Genomic DNA, 27,091 nt, shown 5'->3' on the forward strand with positions numbered 1-27,091 from the left:
CCTTATGGAAGCCTCCAACTACTTTTCACAGAATCACAGAGTGCAGAAGAGGCCCTTTGGCCCATCGAGTCTGCACCGACACTTGAGAAACACCTGACCTACCTACCTAATCCCATTCACCAGCACTTGGCCCATAGCCTTGAATGTTATGACGTGCCAAGTGTTCATCCGGGTACTTTTTAAAGGATGTGAGGCAACCCGCCTCCACCACCCCCCCAGGCAGTGTATTCCAGACCGTCACCACCCTCTGGGTAAAAAAAGTTTTCCCTCGCATCCCCCCTGAACCTCCTGCCCCTCACCTTGAACTTATGTCCCCTTGTGACTGACCCTTCAACTAAGGGAAGAAGCTGCTCCCTATCCACGCACCTCAATCTTGTACACCTTGATTAGGTCGCCCCTCAGTCTTCTCTGCTCCAAAAAAAAAACAACCCGAGTCTATCCAACCTCTCTTCATAACTTAAATGTTTCATCCCAGGCAACATCCTGGTGAATCTCCTCTGCACCTCCTTCAGTGCAATCACATCCTTCCTATAATGTGGTGACCAGAACTGCACACAGTACTCCAGCTGTGGCCTCACCAAGGTTCTATACAACTCTAACATGACCTCCCTACTTTTGTAATCTATGCCTCGATTGATAAAGGCAAGTGTCCCAAATGCCTTTTTCACCACCCCACTAACATTCCCCTCCGCCTTCAGAGATCTATGGACACACACGCCAAGGTCCCTTTGTTCCTCAGAACTTCCTAGTGTCATGTCGTTCATTGAATACTTCCTTGTCAAATTACTCCTTCCAAAGTGTATCACCTCACACTTTTCAGGGTTAAATTCCATCTGCCCATTTGACCATGCCGTCTATATCTTCCTCTAACCCAAGACACAACCTCACTGTTAACTACCGGGCCAATCTTTGTGTCATCCGCAAACTTACTAATCCTACCCCCCACATAGTCATCTATGTCGTTTACATAAATGACGAATAATAGGGGACCCAGCATAGATCCCTGTGGTACGCCACTGGCTTCCAGTCACTAAAGCATCCTTCTGTCATCACCCTCTGTCTCCTACAACTAAGCCAATTTTGAATCCACCTTATCAAATTACCCTGTATCCCATGTGCATTTGCCTTCTTTACAAGTCTCCCATGTGGGACCTTGTCAAAGGCTTTGCTGAAATCCATATAAACTACATCAACTGCACTACCTTCATCTACACACCTGGTCACCTCCTCAAAAAATTCAATCAAATTTTTTAGGCATAACCTCCCTCTGACACAGCCATGCTGACTAGCCCTGATCAAACCTTGCCTCTCCAAGTGGAGATAGATTCTCTCCTTCAGAGTTTTCTCCAATAGCTTCCCTACCACTGACGTGAGACTCACTGGCCTGTAGTTCCCTGGCTTATCTCTACAACCCTTCTTAAATAGCAGAACCACATTAGCTGTTCTCCAGTCCTCTGGCACCTCCCCCGTAGCCAGAGAGGAATTACAAATTTGGGTCAGAGCCCCTGCGATCTCCTCCCTTGCCTCCCTCAGAAGTCTGGGACACAAATCATCTGGAAATGGAGATTTGTCCACTTTTAAGCCTGACAACGCCTCCAATATCTTGTCACTCCCTATATCAATTTGCTTAAGAACCTCGCAGTCTGTCTCCCCGAGTTCAATACCTTCATCCTCATTCTCTTGGGTGAAGACAGATGTGAAGTATTCATTCAACACTCTAGTGATGTCCTCTGGCTCCACCCATAGATTGCCCCCTTGGTCCCTTATGGGCCCTACTCTTTCCCTGGTTGTCCTCTTCCCATTGATATACTTATAGAATATCTTGAGATTTTCCCTACTTTTACCAGCCAGAGCTTTCTCATATCCCCTCTTTGCTCTCCTCATTGCTATCTTAAGCTTCACCCTGCACTTTCTGTACTCCACTAATGCCTCCGCTGATTTGCTTCCCTTGTACCTGCTAAAAGCCTCTCTTTTCCTTCTCATCGTAATCTGAATATCTCTGGTCATCCATGGTTCTCTGGGCTTGTTACTCCTTCCTAGAGGTAACATGTTGAGCCTGTACCCTCCCCATTTCCTTTCTGAATGCCCCCCACTGCTCCTCTGTAGATTTCCCCACAAGTAGCTGTTCCCAGTCTACCTTGGCCAGATCCTCTCCTGCCATATTTTACTAAAATCCACTCTCCCCCAATCCAAAACATTTTTTTGCAACTTGTCCATTTCTTTGTCCATAACAAACTTAAACTGTACCATGTTGTGGTCGCTATCACTAAGATGCTCCCCCTCAGCCACCTGTCTGGCTTCATTCCCCAGAATTAGGTCCAGAACTGCGCCATCCCTTGTTGGACCCTCTACATATTGACCTAAAAAGTTCTCCTGTACACATTTCAAGAAATCCACTCCATCCAAACCCTTAACACTGTCTATTTTGCTAAAGTCTGCTGTGTCCAATAATGAAAGGTGGAGGAAAGCCTTTGGAATTCTACTGTCAAGTGGGTGCTGTGGTAAACTTGCTGGCTTGCTATTGAAATTTAAAATCTATTTTGGACTGTTGCCTTAAAGGAGGGGTGTAGTTGGGAGTCAGGTTAATTAGGAATTTTGGGATTTGTTATAGTATTCAATAACTATTTGTGCTTGAAAATGTTTTTTGTTAATGTTTTAATTTTTAAAATTGCTAAAGGTGTTAAGTGGACTTATTACTTGTGAATTTAGTGCACAAATCTCCTCATAATAAATACAAATTGCAAAATCCTTCTGATAGCATGGCCAAGTTTCCCTTGTGGATTTGGTCCACCTGGCACACATCACCTGCCATGTTATAACAACAGGAGTTAGCCATTTGTCTAGCTGCATGTTGCATTGATCCCCGAATCCCATTTTCTTGCTCTTTCACTTCAATATTTTCCTTGGAAGTATTTTACTAATTAACTCACAAATGCTGAGACTGATTCAGCTTCAATAGATCTTTGTGCTAATGCATTCCACATTCTAACTTTGTGTGTTTGAAGTTTACGAGCCAGGAGGGTTGGCAAAGTGCTGTTCCTACCCTTGTTCCCTACTTGCTAGGTAGAACCGAACACCAAAATTTTTTTCTCTCCAACTTGGGGTACCTACAAATTATTTGGAACAAGGATTAAATATCATGTGGTTCCGTGTAATACATCGAGTAAACGTTTAGACACACCCATTCAGTTCCCCTTAATCATCTACTGAAGAGTTCAGTGAATCAGTAATATTAAGATTGGGATTAGCAATAAAATCATAAAGAAATGGCTTAGAACAGCATTTTACACATCTATACCTATATCAGTATCCTCCTTCCTTCAGTTCAACCTAAATTTTTTAATTTCTGGTATCAGTTGCTGGCATTAAATATGCCAAGGCGTCACATATCACAATGAGAAACAAAGTAAAAATCAGAAAGTATCCCAATGCTACACCAGGGTAATGTTTTCTCACGTCATACCCACCACCAAGTGATTTTCTAAGCTGGCTGAATCCTGAAAGACCAATGGCTACTAACGATGGAGCGATTAAAATCGGGGATGCACAAGAGGCCAGAATTGGAGAAGCGCAGAGATCTCTGAGGGTTGTAGAGCTGGAGGAAATTACGGGGTACGGGGGTGGGGGGGAGTCATGGAGGATGAGCATCTTAAAACCGAGCCATTTGTGGACCTGTGACCCACATCAGATGTAGAAGGTAAAAGTTCCTTTGTGCATTTTGTCTGGTTAAGTGTTAAACATTAAATGGTCCAAAAAATGCATTGTGATGTCACAATAACCCTAATTATCATTGTGTTTATGACACAGAGTTTAAATTAACTTGGATACTTTTAAGTTACATTTTCTTTGTAAACTTTATCCTGCGCACATGAGAATCTTCATACCCTTTGCTACTTTCTTCCTTCATAAGTGTGTTCTCCACTCCAGCAGAACCATTTTGATAAACTTCTGAGCAAGAATTCAATCTGGAATCTGAAAAGGGTCACTACACTTTGGCCCTTGTTCTCAGTTAAAACTTCACCCCATTGGTCCCAGCTTCATAAAACAGGATGCTGGGCTGGGAAGAATATGTGAGAAGTTTACTCGCAGACGGGTTATGCCAAGATGCAGCAGTATTTGCATGCTCCTGTCCCAGGCTGCTGGCTGCCAAAGAGGAAGGGCTATTTGAGCAAATGAATCCACAGGAAATCAAAGTCATCATGAGCAGTGACCGGAAGACCTTCCTAGTCAAGGGACTCACCATTGGTGGCAAGAAGTGCTTTGTCATCAGAGATAACTTCCATGTGGATGGGGACTACACTATGGATATCAGGACGAAAAGATGGGACAGCAACCATCCTTGCCACAGCATAGCCATTGCCAGGTCTAACAAAGTCTTCATCATGATTATGGGTAAGAGAGGGGTCCATGGAGGAACGCTAAATAAAAAGGCATTTCAGATGGCTAACTACATTAGAAAGTCTGGCTGTTAGGAAAAATGGCATTAAACTTACTGTGGCTATTCTGTGGATGCAACGGAATTGCCTTAAGTCATCTCGAAAGCCTTTGACGTTCCACTTCTCGTAAACGTCCCATTGGACCTATTGGCAACTCCACTACCTGAGTAGGAATTGTGCCCTTCCAAATAAAAATTATTCACAGAAAAGTACTTTTTGAAATGTATACATAGTTTCTACAGTGTACGGGCACAAAGTTTGCAATACTAAATGGAATGGACATGTTACTCGTGTTGCTCCAATAAACTTAAAAATGTTAGATGGCTGATTGTTTCTTTCGAGAGGGTGAAAAAGTGTTTGATGCTCCTCAAAAGACAAACAAAAGCACAGTTGTATCTACAAGAAACATCTACAATACACTAAAAAATAAAATGCAAGTGGCCAGTTACAACTTGCAGTGTAAATGAGGTACAGAAATGATCCAATTCTCCTCCAGTTACTTACAGAATCTCATACTTCACATTACAAATGTGACCATTCAATCTGAGCCAAAATACATGAATGGAGGAAAAGCAGATCACAGCTCAGGCACTTCCAAACGTGAGCCGGTCGATTTATCCCCAAAAGATCACCGCCCTAGGTGGCTTTCACAGACTGTAAATAATTTAACTAAGGCTGCAAGTCACGCTGGCAATCGGCCAAACAGAAAATCTCATCCTGACTCAGCACAGTCTCAACTGGCTGAGCTCTGATATTCAGCATACGTAACAAATATCCACTGCCAAACTTCACCCAGAGACAGCAGCTCAGTTTTCTTTTTAACAAAAAAAAGAATTTTAAGCACGTTTATGAATTAGTTTGTTTCTCACCTCAAGTGTTTAGATTGCTAAATTAAGTATAGTAGGCTATGCCACCAAGATTTGTCAAGAGGCTATTTATAAATGTTGTTTATAGCACATTCAAGCATATTTCTGGACAAGCTGTTTCTCAGCATTCTAGCGCACTTTTAAAACTTTGATTCTGGATTTTGCCAGGATGGATCAGGACAGACAATATAAATGGTAAAAGCAAAAATCTGCGGATGCTGGAAATCCAAAACAAAAATAAAAATACCTGGAAAAACTCAGCAGATCTGACAGCATCTGCGGAGAGGAACACAGTTAACGTTTCAAGTCCGTATGACTCTTCAACAGAACTAAGGAAAAATAGAAGAGAGGTGAAATATAAGCTGGTTTAAGGAGGGGTGGGACAAGTAGAGCAGGATAGAGGGCCAGTGATAGGTGGAGATTGCATTAAATTGCATTTAAATGGTATATTTAAATAGGAGATGCATCAAACACCTGGAGATGTACATGCACAAAACTTTGAAGATAACCGAACAAAATGAGCAACTCATCAACAGTATCTTCCAAACCCGTAACCGCTATCACCTTGAAGGACAAAGGCAGCAGATACATGGGAACGTCGCCACCTTCAAGTTCCCCTCCAAGTCACACACAATCTTGACTTGGAGGAAGAATTCATGGATTTACAACATAGTCCTATGTAAACCTTAAGTTTCTGGGTAAGCTCCAATGCTGTCCTGTTCTAGAAACTTTATCTCACTTGTCCTAGTTTGCAGACTGGCTTATCCCTCAGGAGAAAGATGGTGCATTTGTTGATTGGATAATGAGTGGCAGAAGATGCATTAGCGAGAAAATTACTCCCACTTTAAATATTATTCTCATCCACCGACAAATTGCTTTCCAATCACATTGAACTTTAGCAAAAATATACTGTCAGCTCCTGTTTAAAATCAGAGGAGTGACTCCTCACCTCCAGTCCTTTACTGCTTTTGGATTGCACATGCTACAGCTGATCCCTTGACATCTGCTGTAATTGTGCCTAGCCCTGATAACCAACACCTGCCTGTATTAAAGGTGTGCGTTTCTGTTCAGGAGTCATTTCCACCCATTTCAGTATGTTTTTGGTGACTGACAAGTTGGGTATATTCAACTGATCATAAAATAAGCATGTTGTGCCGAGACAGTTTTCCAAGCCCAGATTGTGGTTCCGTACAACCAATGTACTGAAGATCAAATCAAAACAAAGTCCCACCTTAAAAAAAGTGAAGTTGTTTTATTTCCAGTCCAAGATTCAAAAATACTTAAATCCAAATATTGTAACGCAGCACTGAGAATGTCACAGCAGGATTTTCCAAAACTCTCTTTATGATTTTAACATACATTGTGTCAAGAACATTGAGTGAAACACTGCATTAACCAGTTCAGAGCCTGTACAGTCCTGGCCAATGTCAGTATTCAATCTCATCCTACATTGGTCAGGTGGACCTCTGATTTACATAATCACCTTATGAAGGTCAGGGTAGTTATTTAACTCTGCAAATAGTGCTGTCAGCTCTCTCCTGCACTGCAACATTGCTCGACACCAGGGAGAGTGTGGTATCCACCAGAGATTCCCTGACCAATGTTGTGCATTTAACATGCAATAGTACAGTACTGGGATTTCAATACAATGTAAAGTACAGTGTGTGAAACCTTCAGAACTGTGAAAAACACCCAGCAGTACAGTGAGAGATTGTGCCCTGTCAGAAGAGCATTTTTTTGAGCTGTAAAGGACTGAGGTAAAGTACTGAGGACTACACGAGGGATGGGTTTAAGTATAACAGTGAATTATGAAGGCCTGAGGTAAAATGTAAAGCATCACTTTAAATTGTATTGGATTAACTTAGTTTTTGTTAACATTGCCATGCCTTGGTAAATTAAGATCCTCTATGAAGCGGTCCCACAACTATAGAAGGATTCCCAGTTTCTGAGGTACAATATGGAAATATATTCCAATTATGCAAAACAAGTTACGTCTTTAGCTGAAAACACGCAAGAAAGCAAATTTAAGTAATTCACACAACAATCTCAAAATAAAATATTCATCAGGAAGGGTAACATTGCACATTAGAGCAATGTACCTGGTAAGTGTTGCATGGTGTCAAGACACAATCTAAGCACTTCTCCCCTCTTCACCTACTCCAGCCCTCTCACCAGCTCTGAAAATCTTTGCTCCTGAAATTCATGTACAGCTGCTCCCATGGTTTAGTACCCTTTACATGAACACGTCTGCAGTGATCATAGACATCACCTCGCCAGCAGCCAGCTAGTTACCAGGGAAGCCAGACCAGAACAAACCCTCATTATGACATAAATATAGCCATAAAGTTTTAGTCCAGTTGCCTTTTAGGACTGGTCATTCACTGGTCAACTCTCCTGCATTCCCCAGCTCAGAGAAAATAATTAGAGCTCACCCTGCCGCCTGCAACTTTCTCTGCTTCTCCTGTGCCTTTTAACAGACGCACCTCAAATGTCAGCTATTGCCTTTGCTCAAGAAGTGTTTCAAAGTCAGGAGAACAGACTAACTTGTGTTTGACATGTCCCAGCACTGTCATTTCCCCAGTCCGGTTCTCTCCAATTCCAATAGAAACCAGTTCCTGAAAGGAGAAAGGGAACAGAAATCAACTAAGTGGAACAGTCAGGATGGATATTTAACAATTACAGGGTCATTGTCATGGACTGGGGGGAGAAAGAGAAAACAAAGAAATGGCGTTTTTACGGTGCCTTTCACAACCTCACAATGTCCCAAAGCGTTTCACAGCTGATTAAGCACTTTCAAAATGTAGCCAATTTTATAATTTAGGAAACGCGGCAACTAATTGCACACAGCAAGCTCCCGCAAACAATGTAATAAAGACTAGATATTTTTTTCAATGATGTTAGTTGAGGAATAGATATTGGCCAGGACACCGGGGGGCAACTCCTCTACTCTTCAAAGCATTGCATGGGATTCTTTACTCCATCCGAGACAGCAGAAGGGGCCTTGGTTAAATGTCTTATCCAAAAGATGGCATCTTCAATAGGGCAGCACTCCCTCAGTACTGCACAGGACTGTCAGCCTGGATTATGTGCTCAAAGGTCTCTGGAGTGGGACCTGAACCCCTGACCATCTGACTCAGAGGTAGGGTAGAATGTTGGAGACCAGCCAGGAGTGCGTTGAAATAGTCAAGTCTAGAGCTAATGAAGGCATGAATGAGAGTTTCAGCAGCAGATGAGTTGAGACAGGGATGAAGTTGGACGATGTTACAGAGGTGGAAATAGGCAGTCTTAGTGTGGCATGAAAAGAGGTCAAAGCTGATCTCGGGGTCAAATGCAACACCAAGGTTACAAACTCAAGATTGTTGCCTGGGACAGGGATGGAATTTGGAGCAGGGATCGAAAGCAATGGCTTCAGTCTTTACAATATTTAATTGGAGGAAATTATTCATTATGTAACAAACCTATTCCCACACCAATCAGAGGCTCCTAAATGAATTAAATGACCTCCAGCAAAGCAAAGGAACAAACCAGACGAGAGGACTCCTCCCAGGAAAAAGTCAAAGGTTATAGTAAACGGCTTCCCTGCTTAGAAAAATATGTAGAACATACCTGGAGAAATGAACATGTTGTTCCCATGGTGACATCCAGGGTGACTTGCCCGAGGACAAGCTGCACTCTCCCTGACTTTCTAATCAGCAGCTTCCCAATCTGGCCTTCAGTTAAATCCATCAGCGAGCAGGAATTCTCAGCTTGCTTTATTTCCTGCAGGATACACACACACACACAGACACTGGTTATGGAACAGGTCATTAACTGTACAGGCATAATCATCCGCACAGGCTAACAACAGCCTCTAGGGGCACCAGCCCATCTAGATATCATTTAGTATTTCTGTTCCAGGGATAATTATAAGATGGGCAATAAACTCACTGGATTACAAAGTGATGCAAAGTGCCTTTAAAATGTCTTAATACCACAGATCCATTCATTCCCCATATCTCTTATCCCTTTATCTAAATCAGTCTGTAACTCATTCCCAGGTATCAATTATTCTATATATAAAGTCTCCTGAATCCCTCAATTAGATTTGACCTGTAACTCACTTCTGAATTAGTGTAATCCTATATATAAACCACTGAACCCCGCAATTAGATTCCAACCTGTAACTCACTCCTGGGTGTTATTATTCTATATATAAATCACCTGAACCCCTTGATTAGCTTGCAGCCTGTAACTCTCCTGTTATTCTGTAAATAAATCACTCAAATCCCGCAATTAGATTCCAGCTGTAATTCACTTCTGGGTATCTGTTGTTCCAAATATAAACCGCCTGAACCCCTCGATTACATTGCAACCTGTAACTCATTTCCGAATATCTGTTAATCTATATATAAACTGTGTTGAATCTCTCAATTAAATTCCAGCCTGTAATTCACTCCTATATCCAAACACTTGTTACTTTAATCAGGAAACAGAACTGCAACTGGTATATTTCCAACCCTCAGCACTGGGTCGTTTGCCCATTTTGGAAATGGTGGTCAATTGGAGATAACTCAAGTGACCCCCTACATTATAACTGGTGACTCTCCCATACAGACCTGAGCCTTCTCCTGCTTCAATAACACGGTCTGGCCATCCTCAGTCTGAACCTCAGATTTTACTGGCTTCTCATCACGAGTGGGAGCCTGGCCAGGCAGTGTATCAGGGAGCTGCAGAAACAGCAGTTCGTCATCTTTACACACACTCAGCTCTTGGAGCAGCTCAGATACCGAAACCTCCTTTGACACAGTTGGGAACTTCTTCACTGCACTTGGTTTCTGTGACACCTGAATCTCGTTGGCAATACCTTCATCTTCAGGTTCATCCTTAACTGAAAGCAGAGCAACAAATGCGAGTAACTATACATTAGAGATTAACGCACCAAACAATGGATAAAGCATGTGCAGAACTCACTTCAGTGGTCACAGCAGTATATGGAGGAATTGGAAAAAAAAAACCGGATAAAATTACTACACTCCTTTCCCAAATGGTGTCAGCAAACAGTTCATGCAAGTGAGCGAGTTTATACAGTAAGCATTGTGTTACAATCCCAGCTGATGTTACTACTGGACAAATCAGATCCTAGAGCGAAACCTGACTTGATAGATCCTAACTTTTATTTGTTTTAGAAACCGTGGAGTTGTTACTGAACAAATTTACAGGAGTCTGATGAACTTATAACAAAAAGAACAAAACATTAAACAAGAAAAAATGAACTATATTACCAGACAAAAAGGCTAGAAAGATTTCAATACAAACCCCAGCAAATGATTCAAATCACACTCTTCCTCTCCCCAACTATACCTTTACAGATACATACAAATTTGTGAAGATAATGCAATTTACAATATCTATTTTATAATCTAATATTCAGGGTAAGTATGCAGTACATGTGAACTAATAGGTGAACTGTGATTGGACACAACACACCCCAAAATGAGTGACAGATGCTACCAAAGCAGATTCCATGGATTTCTCATCAATCCCTTCCTGCTCCTCCCCCTCCACCTCCCCAAAACCTCCCCCCACTCCCCCCTCACTGAAACTCTGTTTTTCTCACAAGGGCTTCCAATCTTCACGCTCAAAGAACTCGTCTTGAAATTCTCTCCCAAACGTCGCTTCCACTTGACACCTTCAACAAGGACCCACCTCCAGGGTTTCAATCTCACCTTCCGATGTTCCCTTCCCCTGGATCTCTGCGAACACTTAAGCGTCACCTTCCAAGCACACTTTCAGATATTCGGCCATGCCAAGCAGAACACCACTGCTCCAAAGGCCCTCAGTAAGGAGTCACCAATCTTCAGCTGCCTCCTCGGATCTTCTGGATTCTCTCAAGCTCACTTTGTTTCATGTCTGCTTCCTGAAGCTTTCTCTTTAACTCAGAGCCAATTGCCTCGCTCCTTTCTCTCAACTTTGTCCGACAGGATCTATTTCTGATCTCTGTCCTTGTCCTTTCCTAAGACTGTCTTCTGGGATCCGTTTCTGATCCCTGTCTTTGTCCTGCCTGGGACCTTCTCCTTGTACCCCTCCCTGTATCCCGCTCCATGGGACACCTTCTCTCCAATGGCGCTCCTGTTCAGGTGACCTGACCCGGAGCTTTGAGCTGTTTCACTTTTCTTTTCTTTTGCGCAGATGCGTAGAACCGGTTCCCGGCCTAAAGAGCTAAAGAAACAAACTGCGCAGGGCTGGTTCCTGGCCTGAAGACAAGAAAAAACATTCTCCGGCCGGCGCAAGCGTGAAAACAATGAATTGAACATGTGCAGCCATCTCCCAACCAGCGCATGTGCAGGAGGCCCGAGGCCTGCTGGGAATTGTCATTCCTGGCCATCGAACTTCCAATTCCAACTGCCGATTAAGGTAAGTATCAGAGTTCATCACAATTGCCAGGATAGTCCACCATGCGGTGGCACTTTCGCCTCTGAGTCACAAAAATGTGGATTCAAGTCCTTCTCCGGGCACATTATCTAGGTTGACACTCCTAGTGCCGTACTGAGGGAGTGGCGCACTGTCAGAGGATCTGTCTTTTGGGATGAGACATTAAACTGCTCTCTCAGATAGACATAAAAGATCTCACGGCATTATTCGAAGAAAGGAAGGGGAGCTCTCCCTAATCTCCTGACCAAAGTGGCTGTGTTTATTTGTGTCGCAACATTAGGGGGAGCACTTTCTGCTGTTACAGTGATGCAGGAGTTTAGTGTTGCATCAACTGCATGCTCCACTCTAAAAGTGTGCCTCAAAATGAAGACCAGGACAGCAAAACCATGTCGGAGTAAGAGGGGAAGATGCCAATGAGAAAGTGGTGGCAGTGCCAGCAACAATAACCACTTCCCTAGGAGCTAAATCCAGGTGACTTTCAATGAATGTGTCATCCAAAACATTTCATACATATCTGCCAAAGAACTCTACCCTAATTACCTTGTCCAAAAGTGTCTTGCTCAGTTAATTAAGTACAATTTATTACCTCCTTAAATAAAATATTAAATAAAAAAAATAATCAGCCAATGCAGGGCTAGAGATCATGATCCCAGGATTAAGAGGCCAATTAATTACCAACTAAGCTAGCCAGGCTGTGTTCCATTATGGAATACTGTAGCTAACACACACATTGTTATTGTTGCTAGCACTGCTGCTACTCTCTCATTGGCACCTTTCTCTCTTATTCTCTCATGGATTTGCTGTCATGGTCTTCATTTTGAGGCAAAGGCTTCAGGAAAAGATGCACCAGTAGCTGCAGTGTAGGTGAGTGTGCATGCTCAACCATTCCCGACGCCCTTTTGGTCGGCAGCAGGAGTTACGTGGAACAAATATTTATCCTGTCACCAAAAATCACGAAAGCAGCTTATCTAGTCATCATCACATTGCTGTTTGAGAAACCTTGCTGGGTCTAATTGGTGGCCACGAGTCAGGGGCTGGCATAAGGTGAAGTGCTCCTTCAGAGAGCCAGCACAGACACGATGGACCAAATGGCTGCCTTCTGTGCTGTAATCATTCTACGATTCTGTAAGATGTTCTGATGTTGTGAAAGACACTTATATAAATGCAAGTCTTTTGTTTTATGTGTGGGAGGTTCACATCACAGTTGAGCCTGACTATCCACTAAGTGTCCCAACACTGCAGGCTCACTAATTCTGATGATAAAACTATTTAACAACTCTGAGTGACTGAATTCTGAATGACTCGTCCACTCACATTGTCACTGAATTGATACAAACACCACCTCACATTCTGTACAACACTATCTGAATGACTGCTCCCATTTAACACAGCATATTACCAGATTAGGTGAATCAACAGTAAGATTGGTTGATTGCAGGCACAAAATCGAACTGATGCATGCTTTATTAATAGTTCCCAACAAACTAACCCAGTCAGTTGTGGCCTCCAAATGGCTTCACACATTAACCCATGCCTGCACGAACAACAGCCTGTGTTGTCATACTCACCTTTCACAGATGAGATATCCACCTCCATCTTCTCCTCCTTGGCCGGCAATGCGGGTTTCATGTCCTCGTCCTCCACCTCCTCCTTGAAGAGCCAGCCTGACTGTGCCAGTGGCAGCTGGACAGGCATGTTCCGGGCATCATTTTTCAGACCAGGATCATCAATAAACTACACACAGACACACACAAAGAAAAGCACTCAGCGGAATGGACACACATAATGTTTCATTTATGTGGACAAAGAAAGAAACAAAGAAATGAGCTCTGAATGGCTCAGGTAGAAAAGGAATTCATTATATAAGGGAGCATATGGTTGCAGACTCTAACTTTGCTCTGTGCTGATTTCGGTTTCATACTATACGCAATTGTGACCAGTTTGCACCGAGTTCTTGAATCCAAGTTATGATTTAAAGTAAGAGTAGTGATCCCAACACCAAACCCTGGAACTTCTCCGACATAACTCAAAGCTGTGCCTTCTGAAAGGCACAGGCTCTCTCTGTGGTGTGGTTCCATAGGCCTGCTTGCTGTGTCTTGTGAGGCACTCAATGGTGAGCATCAACAAGGTATTCTACCAATGGAGCAGGAGATGCCAGCCTAATTTGAGTCTTCCGCTGACATCCATACATGTACATCTGGGTTGGGGATATGGGGAGATCATTAGATGGCCACCATGACTCTCATACTCAGCTCATTGTTGCCTCCCCTACACCAAGGGTGCTGAGTAAAAGATTAGTTAATTCGGCACAGTTTGGGAACAAATCATGGACCCCCCACCCCCCCGACCCTCACCTCTGCTGCCAATTAGACATTTTCACTTAACCTTTTACTTTAAATGAACCTTCCATCCCAACAACAACACCCCCCCCCCCCCACCACCAACCCCCCCCCCCCTAAACTTTCACGTCCCACATCAGTGTCTAAGCCCCCATCTAGGGCACTGCAAAAACACCACAAAATCCCTCAGCCACTGCTTACATCGTCACGGTCCAGCATGCGGAGAATCTGTTTGGTTTCCTCCTCCGACTCGCGCTTTTCCTTCTTTATGTTAATAATTGGTGACGTTCCAAACTCCTTCATGTCCATGGAGGAATCCCAACCAGCTGTGAAGATATATAAAGATATATCAAGAGATAGCTAGATATATAAATGACAGATAAAGAGATGCCAGATATATAGCGAGTAACAGTACAACAGCTGGACAATCAATAACAAGTCAACATGGTTAACAGCCTGCTAGATATGGCATTATGGCAAATGTCCTTAGCATGTGCACAGTTTGTTGGAAGATGGGACAGTGACAGTGGTGGTAAGCTCCTGGCATTGTCCTATCAGTGGCCACGACTGCTGACCATTAACTGTTTCCAGGCTTCCCAAAATGTCACCAAAATCAAGGTGGGAGAAACACAAAATGCTGGATGACACTTTCCTGGAATGTCCTACCGGCAGCTCCAGCTTCACACCAGAGATCTGGAAAGCCGACGTAGCCTTTTAGCAGCAGAGACATCCAGGTCCACCAAGAAAAAAAAACAACTGGTGAAAATCAAATTAATTCACATCTCTGCCTCCGAATCCAATCACCAAGTGAGTCACTAAATGTTTGCAACTTTCAGCGGCGCCTAACACCCAAATCTACCCTGTGACATTCTAGTCCCACAATCCACAGATCCCATAATCCATTTTTATTGGATTTACAAAGGCTGCTCAATTTGATGCCTGTCCCTTTGGATTCCATGAAAAGAGAATGTCAGATACTTGGCCATAGTGCCATATCTAGCAGAGCCCCTTGCTCTGTTAGCCAACAGCTAACAACCAGTTTCTTTACTACATTGCAGAGTACACACAGGATTCTGCAGTGCAGAAGTAGAAAAGCATGAAGGGTTTAGTTTAAGTAAATAAAGAGAAACCATTTCCGATGGCTGAAGGCACATATTAAAGGTGATTGGTAAAAGAATCAGAGGCAATATGATGAAATATCTTTCCAATGAGTGGTAAATTTTTGGGATGTGGCCCCATTGGACTACATACTTGGAAGGAGTCAAAACTGCAGGGATTTGGAGAAAGGCCAGGGGAGTGGGATTAATTGGATCACTCTGAAAGAGCCAGCACTGGCTCGATGGGCCAAATGGCTTGCCCTCCTACTGTGCTGCATGATTCTATGAATAGAATGTGGGATACCACGTGTATTCCCTTCTCCATATCTCACCTCTTTTCTTCATCATTTCAGCAGGACCCTGCTCAAAGATGGAGTGGGATTGAATTGTCTCGGGTCTGCCTCTACCCCTTCCCCGTGCCTCTCTCTGGCGATCCCTGTCTCGTTCTTTCTTCTCTTTTCTCTGAGATGCATCTTCCTCTTTTGGCCTGAAAGAGAAGTAAATTTAAGAAAAAAAAAGTGCTTCACACGATGCAAGTGAGCTCCGTTAGTCAGCAACTCAAAACCAAAAGCACATCTTTAGCTTGAAAGGTGATGTCAGTGAATAGGTTGGCAAGATGTGATCGTTCGCCTTTGGCAGAACACAGTGCTGTGGATCTGGCTTGTGAGTGCTTATGTCTTTCATGTGATACCAACACATTACTGATGGAGCAGAGGGATAAACAGCAGGAAATTCAGAAGCTGCTGAAGCTAAAAACATCCAAAGTACAAAGATGAGACTGCGATCTGACATAATCTCACGCGGCATGAATTTCAACTTCCAAACACCCATGTCCTCACTGGATTTATCTACAGTAATACATTACAGGAAGAGTTCTATGTAAACCAACCTGTTCTGACTTTCTGAACTCATCCCCTCACACCTCTCCCACTTCCAGTGACAGCCCTGACCCACCAGTACTTAACCCAATGTTAGCCAGGTCAAAAAGTGCTCTCTGCACACACGGCCCCAGGAATGATGCTGCTGGGTCCTTTTCATATTCAAAGTGCACATAGTTGATAATCATTCATACACCAAGCACTACACCATGCCAGAACACAAATGATTCTATTGACTGAATTGCAGAAATTTCATATTGACACATACAATGTAAAGATTGCAGAGGCTGAGTTAGGCATGAGGACATTTGGGAACAGACGAGATGTTCTCAGGTATGCTTGTACAGATGCAGTCATTACATAATAAAACAGAAAACGTTGGGAAACTCAGGTCTGGCAGCATCTGTGGAGAGAGAAATGCTGCCAGATCTGCTGAGTTTTTCGAGCATTTTCTGTTTTTATTTCAGATTTCCAGCATCCGCAATATTTTGCTTTTATTGCAGTCAATACATCATTGCTATTCATCCTATGAATTAGGAGTCTGAACTGTACTCTCTCTCTGACATTGAATATACATTCCTTTCAAATAATTTTAAAACGTACAAATTAGTCTCCTTGGTGAAAATCACGCTGGTTATCAATGTTGGGAAACCACTAGTCCACCCGGCAAGTCAGGCACACAAGCCTTAATGGGCGTATAAGGATGATTCATTGTCTGTCCCTGCAAGAAACTTTCAGCCTTTGATCATAATTCCCAGACAGCAGGTACTCAGCAAGTGGAGGTCATGTACACGGACCCATGGCACTTGCTCCCTGAATTCTCATCGACGACTTACCAGCTGGCATCATGTAATTACCACGAAATGGAAAACCAAAACTATGTCACAAATTCCACAGAGTAAACATATACTCACTCTTCCTTGACCTTCCTGCTGATGATGTTGGGAGTGAAAGTTTTCTGCAAGAGAAGGCACAATTTGTCACACACACAATTCATACTAGGAACTAATATTCCATTTCTTTCTTTCTACAGTTGTTATTCCCTGGTCATTACAATAGCTTTTAGGGTTAAAGAGGACATTAGTCTTAAAATCTGGAAACCTTTGTGAAACCAAACTCCTCCTCATTTGTGCCAATTGTAAAAAAAACTACGTCAAAACCCCTCCTTAATCCTGCAATTAACGGTTAATTCCTCATTCAAGTTAAATAGTGGATTTAATTGTTATTATTCAACACAAAAAAGACATTCCACAGTCGAACTTCATCAACAACTAGAAGTCGTTAGACTATTCATTACAGCAAGCCCAATCCTGTCCTCAGTAGACTTCCACAGCCATTAATGGATGGAAATCAGAAGTGGAAACTCTGACTGGTTAACCCCCTTCCAGGCTCAGGAATACTGAGCCATTGCTGACTCAGCCAGCTCTAGACAGACTAAGGATTAAAAATGGGACTTTCTGGTCTTGGCACATTTACCCACTACACCGTTGGCCAAATGTAAGTTTTCATAGAATCATAGAATAGATACAGCACTGAAGGAGGGCATTCAGCCCATTCCATCTGTGCCAGCCCTCAGCGAGCACAATTTAACTGGACTCCCTTTCCCATCCTTACTCTATAAGCCTTGCAAAGCTTTTCTGCTCAGGTACTTATTCATTTCTCTTTTGAAAGCCACAATTGAATCAGCCTCCACCACACTTTCAGGCAGTGCATTTCAGATCCTAACCCACTCACTGTGTTAAAAAAGTTTTTCCTCATGTCACCTTTGGTTATTTTGCCAATCACCTTAAACCGGTGTCTTCTGGTTCTCGACCCTTCCACCAATGGGAACAGTCTCTCCCTATTTACTCTGTCCAGACCTATCATGATTTTGAACACCTCTTCCAAATCTCCTCTTAGCCTTCTCCTTTCCAAGGAGAACAGTCCCAATTTTTCCACGCAGCTGAAGTCCCCCATTCCTGGAACCATTCTTGTAAATATTTTCTGCATCCTCTCTAAAGCCTCTACATTCTTCCTAAAGAATCGGACACAATACTCTCTTTGAGGCCCAAGCAGTGTTTTAGAAAGGTTCATCATAACTCCCTGGCTTTTGTACTTTATGTCTCTATTCATAGAGCCCAGGGTCCATATGCCTTTTTAACCACTTTCTCAATCTGCCCTGCCAACTTCAACAATTTGTGCACAGATAAAATGCTTAAAATGTTATCAAATATTTATTTAAAATACGGGCAAGCCAGTAACTACCAGCCCAACAGCCCCACCTCCAGTTGAGCAGAGAGGTGTCTCTGCACCATACAGTGACTAATTGTAGCCAGATTGCATCATTGCATTTCCATTAGCCATGTCAAATTATAAATGATAGTCCAGATGGAGTATAGAGCACCACCATGTAGCACATCAACTCCTTGGAGCTTATTTCTGTATAAATTGCACATGGCAGGTTGTTAGTGGCAGAGTCACTATCGCCAGCGACTCCCCTGCCAGCTTAAATTGAAGTGTACCAGTCCTTTACATAAACCAAAATAGAAGATTTGATTGGGCCAGAGAAAGCACCATCATTGATGGCAACAAACCTTTGAAAATCCACCTCAAATTCAAGTGCATGTACAACTCAAGAATGAAAAGGAGGGCCATACCAGCACAGTGTAGCTTACTAAACAGGTTGTCTGTATGCGGTACATTACCAGTTTGACTCCACTCATCTTTTCTCATTAGAAAACTTGCTGACGATTCCAAGGTGAGATAAACAGCATTCAAAAGACATCTGGGCCAATTAAGCACGTAGATTTTGCCGACACAACAGTCAGTTCACTTCTTAATGCGAAACATGTTTTGACAACACGACTATAAAAATAATTTCTGTCCATGTAAGATAAGTGTTTAAATTTGAAGCTCTAATGGAGAGTAGTTACTGTTATAACATAGGAAACACAGCAGCTAATTTGTGCACAGCAAGCTCCCACAAACAGCAATGAAATAAACGACCAGAGAATCTGTTTTGATGATGAGGTATAAGTATTATCCCTTCTTTTCTTTGAAATAGCAGCATAGAATCTTTTACGCCCACCTGTGAGAGCAAATGGGGCCTCCGTTTAACCCAAGAGACAGCACCTCCAACTTTACAGCACTCTCTCGGTAAGGTGCCTAATACAATGCAGTACTACCCTTCAGTATGACCCCAAAGACAATGCAGCACTCCTCAGTACCATCCCAAGACAGTAAAGCACTCCCTCAGTACTGCCCTGACAGTGCAGCACTCCCTCAGTACTGCCCCAACAATGCCGTGGTCCCTCCAATACGGCCCCTAGGTCAGTGCAGCACTCCCTCAGTGCAGCACTGCCCTGACAATGCAGCAGTCCCTCAGTACAGCCCCTAAGACAGTGCAGTACTCCCTCAGTACGGCCCCTAAGACAGTGCAGCACTCCCTCAGTACTGCACTGGAGTGTTAGTCTAGATTATGCAATAAAAGTTGGGGATTAAGGCTTGAACCCACAATTTACTGACTCAGGGGCGAGAGTGTTATCTGCTGAGACAAAGACTGACATTTATAAAAGTCAACCTATAAAAACCTGCACTTTCTGAAGGGAGGGGAAGCTTGCACAAGTCTCCACAAAGAAGCTCTTAAGCTGCTGCAGTACAGCATGACACAAATGCTCAGCAGCACCACATTTCATCAATCACAGATCTGCTCTCACCAAACCCTTGCTGCTGTTTCGTCTCAGTCCAGTGAGCGTCACTGATGTCCAATAATAGAAACTGGCTGCAAGTGCTGGAAAGCCGAAATAAGAACAGAAAACGCTGCAAATACATAATAGATCAGTCAGCGTCTGAAAGAGCAACAACAGGTGACACCCAAAATGCAAACCTCTGTCCTCTTTACAGATGTGGTCTGACCTGCTATTCAAGCCAGTTTTCATTCCACGTTGACCTGCCCTCGTCCCAAACAATCAATGCCACTGACCTTTTTCATTCCTCCCAGTGTTAGATCCCGTGAGCGGATGGAAGGCAGACGACCTGGGGTAACGGTGGCAGAACTCCGTCGTCCTGGCAGACCCCTGCCCACCGTGACAGGAGGCCTGATGGCGCTAGAGTGGCCAGAGTCTCCACTGGGACCTCTCTCAGACATCTCAGCTTCTCAATCTGCAAAGTAAAGGAACAAAGATAATATAGCTCCAGATACCATGTCAATCAGGAAACGGAACAGATCCTTCGAAATCACAACTTAAAAAAGCAGTTTTCCTGTGGGTTTCAGGAAAACCACCAAACTTTTGATCTTCATAGGACATGCACATTATCACAAACATGGCAAGCTATGGACAAAGGATGATTATTCCAAGCTGATCGAAGAACCAAACATGCTTGGAACTCCCCTAGTGAGGAAAACACAGTAGGTGCAGCTTCTGACATGGACAAAATTAAACAACTGATCAATAACCAAAACAGGGTAGATCATAGAGCCATTACGGCAGAAGAGGAAGCCGTTTGGCCCATCAGGTCTATGCCAGCTCTCTATAGGAGTACAAATACAGGTGATTGAGAACGGGGAACTGGAATCATTTAAGAACTAGCTGGATACTATAATGGGGAGGTTGTAGTGTTGCTGTTCTTAAATAATTACCTTAAATAGGCCACAATTAAATGGGTCACTATATCAATCTATCCTATATATTCTGTAGAATGCCTTTCTCTTATCCTCTGTTTATACTCCAGCTTTCAGCCAGACAGTCCCTTAGTTGTGCTACCTCACTGGTTCTTCACACCCTGCCCAGGATGTAGCTCCACACAACTTTGGTTCCACACAGGCACAGAGCTCCTGCACTTGATTAAATAATTACACACAACACTCAAGAAGCTGATGCCATCCAGGACAAAGCTATCTGCTTCTTCAGCAACCTATCCAGCACCTTAACATTCACTCCCTCCACCACTGGCACACAGTGACAGCAGTGTGTACCATCTGCAAAATGCACTGCAGCAATTTACCATGACTTCAATCGCACTTTCCAAACCCATGACCTCTACCACCTAGAAGAACAAGGGATGTAGGGGCATGGGAACACCACCATCTCCAAGATACACAACATCCCAAGTAGGAAATCTCATTCTTCTGAGGCAGTCCCTTGGGATCGAGGATGACTTGCTTTCACTCCGGTTCGATGGGTTGAGATGGCCGATAAGTCAAATGATTTGCCACATGCAGGGCAGATAGTGCTTGAAGGGTTGGGTAGATGAGCTGTTTGGAGGTTTGTGTGTTCCCTCCTATGCCTCCACTTCGTCTCTGCATGTTCCCAATAAAGTCTCTTGATGTGTTCGGTGCCTTCCCCAATGAGCCTTCTCCATTTTGCTTAGTCACAAGCTGGGGTCTCCCATGGATCAGTGGGGATGTTTCACCTCTTCAGGGATGCTTTAAGGACATACCTAAAGCATTTCCTTCTGGGAGTCTCCTTCCACTACTGAATTCTGAGTAAAGCAGTTGCTTCGGGAGTCTGGTGTCAGATATACAAACAACATGTCCCATCCAGCGGGGCTGGTTTTGAATGGCTAGCGCCTCGATGCTGGGCAAGTTGGCTTGGGAAAGGTTGCTGCTGTTGGACTGCCTTCCTTGCCACCTGATTTGGAGGATCTTGTGAAGGCACCACTGGTGGGACATCTCCAGCGCTTTGAGGTGCCTGCTGTAGGTTGTTCAAGTCTTCTCGGAAATATATTGTCATTCGTCAGCACTAGTTCAGAACCCTGAGACTCCCTATCTGACAGCACCTTAGGAGCACTTTCATTACATGGAATGCAAGAGGGTGACCCACCATCTTTCAAGGCAATGAAGGATGAGCAATAAATGCCAGATTTGCCAGTGATGTCATAACTTGAGAATGAATAAAGATCAGCCACTGTTAAAAGCAGGTCACAGTTCAACAATGGAGTGCAATCACATTCCATGAATTTAGGGGTGCTAGACTGCCTCTTTCAGGGGGCCCAATCCTAAAGTCAGTTCATGCACTCACTCTGGATGGAAACTGCAGCATCAGTACTGCGGCGATGCAGAAAGCAATGCCCTAAAAGTTGCTGTGTTAATGCAATCCAAATTGTAAGCTTCAAAGACGGCTACCCAGGAATGTAACATGAAGTCCACAGCATGAAGTTGAACCCTGCCAGTCTGTATGTTCCAGGACAGCCCGTGTTTCTGACACCCCCTCAAGAAGCACCCTAGGGGTGTTTTCCTAAACGCGCCATATAAATTCATATTGGATATTTTGTGACCTTCCAAATACCAGCAGGACCATGACAGTTCCAAGGCTAACAGCACAATGGGAAGCAGGTTCTAAATGAATAGTATTCCTTGTGATGCCTACTTTCTATTTTAGAAGTGTTAGCAAGAAAGATCCAAGTCCTAGGACTCTACATTTGAGAGAAGCACAGACTTAGGGCATCATTTAATCGAAGTTTACAAGATGGTGGAAGGAATGGGTTGTGTTTGAGCAGTTTATCCCAATTTAAAAAGCTTAAGGAGGAACAGGGATCACATGTTGAAGTTGTACAAGGCCAGTTCTCGGTTAGACATCAGGATGTTCTTCCCCCCTTCTCCCCCAAGAGAATAGTGACCTCTGGAACAGGCTGCAAGCTTGTGCGATGAACACCGATTCTCTAAACCCTTCAAGCAAGAGCTGGACCTTTTCTCCCTGGGATGGAAATCATTCTTACAAAAGATAGGTCGTCATCATCATGTATGCTCTTCCTGAAGGCAGGTCCCGAGCTCATTGTCTTCTCTATGTCTCTCTGTCCTGTGCCAGTGTTTCCATTTTCCAATAATTTCCTTCAATTTACAAGCCATCCAGCAATGATATTCTCTTCCTCTTTTTCCTTGAAATCTTCCCTCCATAATGTCTCTTACTAGTCTGTTTTCTCTTCCGATGCAATCTTCCCAGTCTCTCTGCCTCTTCCTAAATACATTTAGCAAATTTCTTTGTTCATTCACTTTTCCACAGCACTTTTTCACCTGTTACTTTTTTTCCATCCAGCTGACTCTTTCAGTTCTCCTTCAAACTACATTTCAAAGCTATTCAGCAAGTTGGTCTCCTTTCTGGAAGGTCCAAGTCTCTCATCTACACAAAACAACACTCCAAATCAAGCTCTTTACAAACTGGTTCTTGAGTTGTTTATTCTACTTTCCAGTTAGCAACAGTCTCTTCTTACTAAATGCAGCCTTTTCCATTGCTATCTTTATTTTTTATTTCTTTGCTACACCTTCCACCTGCAGATATTCTGCTTCCTAAATACTTAAATTATTCTCATTTTTTTCTTAATTCAAAAGGTGGGTATTGCAGAGAATTTTCAGAGTCACAGTGAGCTCCAACACTAGTTTGGACCACCTGAAGAGGTCAGAGAGGAATTTCCAAGATTTTATCTTCCCAAATTTCCCTGTCCTTTGCACTTCCCCCAGAAAATTACATGATTTCCAGTAGGGTGGGGAGTTTATTTTTATGAAGCAAAACCTATTGCAATTGTGAGGGACAGCCTGGATATGGACCAGTCTGCCATTCTTCAGATGTCTGTACATAGTCCTTAACTCACCTTGTTACAAAAAAAGGGCGACACTGAAAAAAAACATGGCATGTGAAAAATGGGATGACAGACTGGGGCAAGTGAAAGGGGGTGGGACTGGGGGTCAACGAAAGGGGATGGGACTGGGGGTCAACGAAAGGCGGTGGGACTGGGGGTCAACGAAAGGGGATGGGACTGGGGGTCAACGAAAGGCGGTGGGACTGGGGGTCAACGAAAGGCGGTGGGACTGGGGGTCAACGAAAGGCGGTGGGACTGGGGGTCAACGAAAGGCGGTGGGACTGGGGGTCAACGAAAGGCGGTGGGACTGGGGGTCAACGAAAGGCGGTGGGACTGGGGGTCAACGAAAGGCGGTGGGACTGGGGGTCAACGAAAGGCGGTGGGACTGGGGGTCAACGAAAGGCGGTGGGACTGGGGGTCAACGAAAGGCGGTGGGACTGGGGGTCAACGAAAGGCGGTGGGACTGGGGGTCAACGAAAGGCGGTGGGACTGGGGGTCAACGAAAGGCGGTGGGACTGGGGGTCAACGAAAGGCGGTGGGACTGGGGGTCAACGAAAGGCGGTGGGACTGGGGGTCAACGAAAGGCGGTGGGACTGGGGGTCAACGAAAGGCGGTGGGACTGGGGGTCAACGAAAGGCGGTGGGACTGGGGGTCAACGAAAGGCGGTGGGACTGGGGGTCAACGAAAGGCGGTGGGACTGGGGGTCAACGAAAGGCGGTGGGACTGGGGGTCAACGAAAGGCGGTGGGACTGGGGGTCAACGAAAGGCGGTGGGACTGGGGGTCAACGAAAGGCGGTGGGACTGGGGGTCAACGAAAGGCGGTGGGACTGGGGGTCAACGAAAGGCGGTGGGACTGGGGGTCAACGAAAGGCGGTGGGACTGGGGGTCAACGAAAGGCGGTGGGACTGGGGGTCAACGAAAGGCGGTGGGACTGGGGGTCAACGAAAGGCGGTGGGACTGGGGGTCAACGAAAGGCGGTGGGACTGGGGGTCAACGAAAGGCGGTGGGACTGGGGGTCAACGAAAGGCGGTGGGACTGGGGGTCAACGAAAGGCGGTGGGACTGGGGGTCAACGAAAGGCGGTGGGACTGGGGGTCAACGAAAGGCGGTGGGACTGGGGGTCAACGAAAGGCGGTGGGACTGGGGGTCAACGAAAGGCGGTGGGACTGGGGGTCAACGAAAGGCGGTGGGACTGGGGGTCAACGAAAGGCGGTGGGACTGGGGGTCAACGAAAGGCGGTGGGACTGGGGGTCAACGAAAGGCGGTGGGACTGGGGGTCAACGAAAGGCGGTGGGACTGGGGGTCAACGAAAGGGGGTGGGACTGGGGGTCAACGAAAGGGGGTGGGACTGGGGGTCAACGAAAGGGGGTGGGACTGGGGGTCAACGAAAGGCGGTGGGACTGGGGGTCAATGAAAGGGGGTGGGACTGGGGGTATATGAAAGGGGGTAAAACCTGGGGTAAACAAAAGGGGGTGAGACAGAGGGTAATTGAAAAGGGGAGAGACAGGGGGTAATTGAAAAGGGGTAAGACCGGGGGGTAAATAAAAGGGGGTGAGACGGGGGGGTAATTGAAAAGGGGGTGAGACAGGGGGTAATTGAAAAGGGGTGAGACAGGGGGTAATTGAAAAGGGGTGAGACAGGGGGTAATTGAAAAGGGGTGAGACAGGGGGTAATTGAAAAGGGGTGAGACTGCAGGTAAATGAAAGGGGGGTTAAGTGAGGGCTTGGGCCATAACATTTTATTTCATTTGCTTACCCCATTCTGGGGTATTTGATAATAAGACCAGCTCTTTGCCAGGCTTGAACCCTCCCCAGGCTTTACAAACCCCAGTCCCGCTAGGCCGCAGTTACCTGGAGACGAGCTCTAATGCTCAGACCTGATGCTAGGCCCCGCTGTGCCGATCTCTCACTATCCTCAGGTTCTTCCACCAACCAGATTACTGCCTCCTCTCTCTCTCGGCCACTCACCCGCCGCGCTACCATCACACCCCCGGCCGGCTGCTGTAAATCGCCATGTTAGTGCGGGTCAAATCTGCGTCTCCCCACCGAATACGCCTGCGCAACAGGCGGCGCATTTTGCCCCGTACTAAGATGGCGGCTGACAGCGGGGCGGAAGTAAAGGTCGTGTTGTCCATTCTGTCCTCACTGACAGTGGGACTGGCTCAACCAATGCTGCCTTAAGAATGTGACCTAATCTTGATGCCTGTCACACACTTTTACTTGCAGCTCTTTTCACAAGTTTAAAAAAATCACTTCTTATGCCCAATGTGTTGATATCACAGCCACCCTGAGTGCAAACACATGTATCAATAGGAAGTAGTGAGTTTTAGTAATGTGATTATGGGTAAAAATAGGTAGGGTTCATTGTAAACCCATTAATCGTCAAAAGTCCCTTGGCTCAGCTGCCAGCATTTTGCTCTATCCTTTCACTGATTTGATGCAATCCTTCATATGGTGTATTGGTAGAAATAAGTAATGAGGTCCTGCTACTAGTGTAGAAAATTAATCAGCACACGTTCCCATCATCATAAACCCCAACTAAACAATTGGTTAGACTTGAGCACCAATGCACTCCTGATCTGCTTCACTGTGCTGCAATGCTGCTGCTAGACACATATTACTTAAAGATAGAGACTTTCAAACATTTCCAATAACATCGGTGCGTGAATGGTCCAAACAAGCCAAAAGGTAAGAATACAGGGAAATAAGATACAGTATCACGGGAGGCAAAATAATCATTAAAAAAAGAAGGACTTGCACGTATAGAGCATCTTTCAAACCATAGTATGTCTCAAAGTGTCAGTGAGGTACTTTTTGAAGTGTAGTCACTGTTGCAAAGTAGGAACTGCAGCAGTCAATTTGCACACAGCAAGCTCCCACAAACTGCAATGTGATAATGACCAGACAATGTGTTTTTGAGATGTTGTTTAAGGGATAAATATTGGCCAGGTCTCCAGGGATAACTCCCCTGCTCTTCTTAGAAACAATGTCATGGGGTCTTATTTACATCCACTTAAGAGGTCAACAGCTAGGGCCCCGGTTTAAATGTCTCAAGACAGGTAGTATTGAGGAGGCAGGGAGGCTGCAGAAGAATTTAGACAGGTTAGGAGAATGGGTAAAGAAATGGCAGATGGAATACAACGTGGGGATGTGTGAGGTCATGCACTTTGGTAGGAAGAATAGAGGCATAGACTATTTTCTAAATGGGGAGAGAATTCAGAAATCTGGAGTGCAAAGGGACTTGGGAGTCCTAGTCCAGGATTCTGTTAAGGTTAACTTGCAGGTTGAGTCGGTAGTTAGGAAGGCAAATGCAATGTTGGCATTTATTTCGAGAGGACTAGAATATAAAAGCAGGGATGTGCTGCTGAGGCTTTATAAGGCTCTGGTCAGACCACATTTAGAATATTGTGAGCAATTTTGGGCCCCCTATCTCAGGAAGGATGTTCTGGCGCTGGAGAGGATCCAGAGGAGGTTCACGAGAATGATCCCAGGAATGAAAAGCTTAACATATG

At 44.6% G+C, this 27,091-nt stretch overlaps 1 protein-coding gene across 2 annotated transcripts; it reads right to left on the minus strand.

Annotated features, from left to right (window-relative positions):
- Positions 1 to 6,539: 6,539 nt before the first annotated feature.
- polr3d (polymerase (RNA) III (DNA directed) polypeptide D) lies at positions 6,540 to 25,656 on the minus strand. 2 transcript variants are annotated; one of them, XM_078565708.1, is made up of 9 exons: positions 25,548 to 25,656; positions 19,989 to 20,167; positions 16,942 to 16,985; positions 15,482 to 15,636; positions 14,254 to 14,378; positions 13,282 to 13,447; positions 9,898 to 10,169; positions 8,909 to 9,061; positions 6,540 to 7,917 (listed from the first exon to the last, which is right to left on the minus strand). In XM_078565708.1, exons 2-9 carry the CDS (start codon positions 20,151 to 20,153, stop codon positions 7,798 to 7,800), a joined length of 1,200 nt encoding a protein of 399 aa, XP_078421834.1. In that variant the 5' UTR covers positions 20,154 to 20,167; positions 25,548 to 25,656; the 3' UTR covers positions 6,540 to 7,797. The 2 variants fall into 2 exon arrangements, with proteins under 2 accessions (XP_078421834.1, XP_078421833.1); XM_078565707.1 differs by having other exon boundaries at positions 25,431 to 25,621.
- Between the last annotated feature and the right edge of the window lie 1,435 nt (positions 25,657 to 27,091).

The sequence above is a fragment of the Cetorhinus maximus genome, chromosome 20 (assembly GCF_964194155.1).
Source record: "Cetorhinus maximus chromosome 20, sCetMax3.hap1.1, whole genome shotgun sequence".
Taxonomy (NCBI): domain Eukaryota; kingdom Metazoa; phylum Chordata; class Chondrichthyes; order Lamniformes; family Cetorhinidae; genus Cetorhinus; species Cetorhinus maximus.

Bases quoted from the DNA above. Each gene is read 5' to 3' on its own strand.
- polr3d (XM_078565708.1), bottom strand. From the start codon at position 20,153: ATGTCTGAGAGAGGTCCCAGTGGAGACTCTGGCCACTCTAGCGCCATC. The intron at 13,448-14,253 runs GTAAGCAGTGGC...GTCTGTGTGTAG, and splicing joins GCATGCTGGACCGTGACGAT to TTTATTGATGATCCTGGTCT. The intron at 9,062-9,897 runs GTCTGTATGGGA...TGTATCCTGCAG, and splicing joins TGAAGCAGGAGAAGGCTCAG to GAAATAAAGCAAGCTGAGAA.